The sequence below is a fragment of the Quercus lobata genome, chromosome 5 (assembly GCF_001633185.2).
Source record: "Quercus lobata isolate SW786 chromosome 5, ValleyOak3.0 Primary Assembly, whole genome shotgun sequence".
NCBI lineage: Eukaryota > Viridiplantae > Streptophyta > Magnoliopsida > Fagales > Fagaceae > Quercus > Quercus lobata.
In genome coordinates, this window is record NC_044908.1 from 42,835,108 (window position 1) to 42,839,214 (window position 4,107).

Genomic DNA, 4,107 nt, shown 5'->3' on the forward strand with positions numbered 1-4,107 from the left:
ATGGCTGGACTTGAGGAGATGTGGGCTAGGTTTTCTTTGTCAGAGGAGGAAGAGAAGGGCGCTGATGTTGTTGGACAAGAGGAAGCTATCATCCACTGTTTGGTTGGTAAGTTCTTCACAAAACGTGTTCTGAATGTCGATGCCGTGGCTTGCACGTTTAAACCTCTATGGGGACCTAGGGGTAAACTTAAAATCCAAGATATAAGAAATAATATACTGCTGTTTGAGTTTGAGGACTGTCTCGATCTGGAGCATGTATTAGAACTGGAGCCATGGTCATACAATAAACATCTGGAGGTGTTTCAAAGAACTTTGGTGGCTAAGGCGGCTCCCTCACTTGATTATTCTTGTTCGTCTTTTTGGATTCAGATTCATAACGTTCCTGCACATCTATTAACGACTGAAACTGGTGATTCCGTGGGTAGGATGTTGGGTAGGGTGCTTCAAGTAGCCGACCCAGAAGATGATGGGGCTGGGGGAGAATTTTTGCGGGTTCAAATAAGCTTAGACATATCATGACCATTACCTAGGTGTTGCAAGCTACGGGCGGAAGGGAAACTTGTGGGTTGGGTAGGGCTAAAGTATTAGCGGCTCCCTAACTTTTGCTATTGGTGTGGCCGTGTCAGTCATGGTGAGAGAGAATGTGAGATGTGGTTGCGTAACAAGGGTAGGTTGCGTAAGGAAGATCAGTAGTACGGCGAATGGCTTCGTGCGGATTTAGTAAGGGCTATTCGTAAAACAGTGGCAACTATTCTGAGGGCAGTACACAGTAAAGTACTGTGGCAAAAGCATTCCAATGTCCACTCCAAAGTTCTGCATGAAGTGGGTGAGAAGTCTAACCAATTTTCCAGTGCAAGTGATCATAAGGAAGCATGAGAAAAGAAGGACGGAGGGGTTGTTTCAATGGTAATGAATGGCAATGCTTTAGGGACGGTGAATGTAGTTCAGCAAGGAAGTGAGGGTAATGTGAGTGATCTTACTGGATTGGGGAAGGAATAGGTGGGAACAATGGAGGTACAAGGCAACCATGTTTTTGTTTCAGCCCAAGCAAATCAGCCTATTACTTTGGCTGATACTTCATCTGAGTTGCTAGGCCTAACCTTGTTGACTAGGGCATGGAAGAGACTAGCTAGAGAAGTGGGTCAGGGTCAGAAGGAAAATGATGAAGGCTGTATACTCAAAACAGCAGTGAACATAATGGACAATGGGAAGCATCGTATAAGTATTGACTTAGAGGATTTAGTGGAGAGCAAAAAACAATGCATGGATGTTTGTGATGGGATGGATGACCAATCTATTGAGGTGGTGGCTGCATGGCAGCACCACCGAGCATTATGAGTTGCCTAAGTTGGAACTGTCATGGGCTTGGGAACCCACAGACAGAAGATGAGTTGGTTGCCCTAGTGACAACAAAAGATCCCAAAATAGTTTTCTTGATGGAAACTAAGGTTGAAAAAATTGCTTTGGACAAAATTGGTAGAAGGATACATTTTGCTAATCTATTTTTTGTCCCACGTGTCAAGTCAGGTAGGGGTCTTGCTTTGTTCTGGAAATCTGATATGGATGCTAGTGTTCAGACCTCATCTGAGTGTCACATTGATGTTGTTATTAACCAAGGAGAGGATGACGCTTGGCGGTTTACGGTTTCTACGGAGATCCTGATACTGCCAGCCGAGAAAACTCCTGGGATTTACTTCGATCTTTGAGTCATCGGTTCAATTTTCCTTGGATGTGCATGGGCGATTTTAATGAGATTTTGTTTGCTAATGAGAAAGTGGGGTGGTTAGATAGATCGGAGAGGCAAATGCAGGGATTCAGGGATGCTTTGGGCTATTGTGCTTTGAAGGATATGGGCTATACGGGATTCCCATATACTTGGTGTAACAGAAGGCCTGGTGACCAAAATACTTAGATTCGTCTAGATAGGGGTGTGGCGACTGTAGATTGGGTTCTTCGATTTCCAGCTTTTCATATTCATCATCTGGATACTTTTCACTCTGACCATAAACCTCTTCTGCTTTGTTCAGATTCAGAATTTAAGCGTTTTTACAGGAAAGGCTGCCCCTTCCGATTTGAAGCCATGTGGTTAAAAGATAATACTTGTGAAGAGGTAATAAAGCAATCTTGGGAGGGTGAGACCGACCCTAACATAGATTGGGGTTTTAACAGGAAGCTCACGACTTGCCAATTGAACTTAAGAGTCTGGAATAAGAATTGTTTCGGGCATGTGCGTAATACTTTGGCCAAGAAACTCAAGGATTTAAAGTAGGCTGAAGAGGAAGGCTGCTATGTATCAAATCCGGGGAAGATTTATCAGTTAAGGGATGAAATTCATAAGCTTAAATATCGGGAAGAAAGTATGTGGAAGCAACGATCTCGCAATGCTTGGCTAAAGGAGGGAGATAACAACACATGCTATTTCCATTGCCGAGCAAACCAAAGGAACCAACGAAACTTTATATCAGGTTTGGAGGATAATGTTGGAGTGTGGGTGGAAGATGAAAGCCGATTAGGTGGGATTTTTGAGGACTATTTCAGGACTATTTTTTCTTCCTCAAACCCTTCGAATTTTGACAGTATTTTGCAGGGCATTCATCCAGCTATTATTGAGGAAGCAGCTGAGTTGTTAGGGCGTGATTTTCATGTAGATGAGGTTGGGGTGGCGCTTAAACAAATGGCTCCCTTGACAGCTTCTGGACCTGATGGGATGTCACCTATATTTTATAAGTCCTTTTGGCATATTGTTGGGGAGGATGTCAATGTAGTGGTGCTTAAAGCCCTCAACACAGGTGTGGTTCCAGAATCCCTTAACTCTACTTTCATTGTTTTAATCCCTAAGATAAAGCATCCTAAGAAAGCTTTTGATTTTCGGCCTATTAGCTTGTGCAATGTTATCTATAAATTGATCTTAAAGGTTGTGGTTAACCATTTGAATTTTTTTTTAGCTACAGCTATCCCTGAATCTCAGAGTGCTTTTTTGTCTGGATGACTTATAACTGATAATGTGCTTGTGGCCTTTGAAACTCTTCACTATCTTAAAAGGAAAACCCAAGGTAAGGTGGGTCAGATGGCTCTTAAGCTTGATATGAGTAAAGCTTATGATAAGGTGGAATGGGAATTTTTGGAGAGAATCATGCGGCATTTGGGCTTGGGAGATAGACTGGTGAATCTTATTATGTCATGCATATCATCTGTTTCTTATTCCGTGCTCCTTAATGGTCAGCCTGTGGGATTTATTAAACTGGAACGAGGTCTTCGTCAGGGTGATCCTTTATCGCCCTATCTTTTTCTCATGTGTGCAATGGGCCTCCAAAGCTTGCTTCATTCAGCAGAGATGGAAGGGCATATCCAGGGTGTAGCTATCTGTCGGAATGGACCTAGGGTCTCTCATTTATTTTTTGCTGATGATAGTATATTGTTCTATCGTGCAAAAGAGGAGGAATGCCAGAAGATACTGGATATTTTGGCTATTTATGAGAGAGGGTCTGGGTAGAAAATTAATCGAGACAAAACTAATATTTTCTTTAGCTCCAATACCACTTCAGACATGATGGATCAGATCCAAGCTATTCTGGGTGTTCCTGCCATTCGCCGGTATGAACAATACCTGGGTTTGCCAGCTCTTGTGGGTAGGGCTAAGAAACAAAGCTTTATTTATATTAAGGAAAGGGTGTAGAAGAAACTCCAAGGGTGGAAGGAAAAACTTTTATCTCAGGTTGGTAGAGAAGTGTTCATCAAATCAGTCATTCAAGCGATTCCCACGTACACAATGAGTTGCTTTAAGCTCCCAAAAGGATTGATTAAGGAGTTGGAAATCATGATTCGTAAATTTTGGTGGGGGTATAGCGGAGGGAACAGGAAGATTCACTAGGTTAAATGGGATAGACTTTGTGAGGCTAAGGAGGTTGGTGGTATGGGGTTCAAGGAAATTGAGAAATTTAATGATGCTTTGCTGGCCAAACAGGTTTGGCGGATGATTAATAATCCGGAATCTCTTTGCCATCATGTTTTCAAGGCAAGATTTTTTCTGAACTGTTCTATTCTTGAAGCAAGAGACTCTATTGTGGGATCCTATGCATGGAAGAGCATTTTGTGTGCTAGGGATGT

General features: G+C 42.5%; 1 protein-coding gene across 1 annotated transcript; it reads left to right on the forward strand.

Moving 5' to 3' along the window:
- LOC115990506 lies at positions 1 to 519 on the forward strand. The gene has a single exon (XM_031114334.1). The coding sequence runs from the start codon at positions 1 to 3 to the stop codon at positions 517 to 519; it is 519 nt and encodes a 172-aa protein (XP_030970194.1).
- The last annotated feature ends 3,588 nt before the right edge of the window (positions 520 to 4,107 follow it).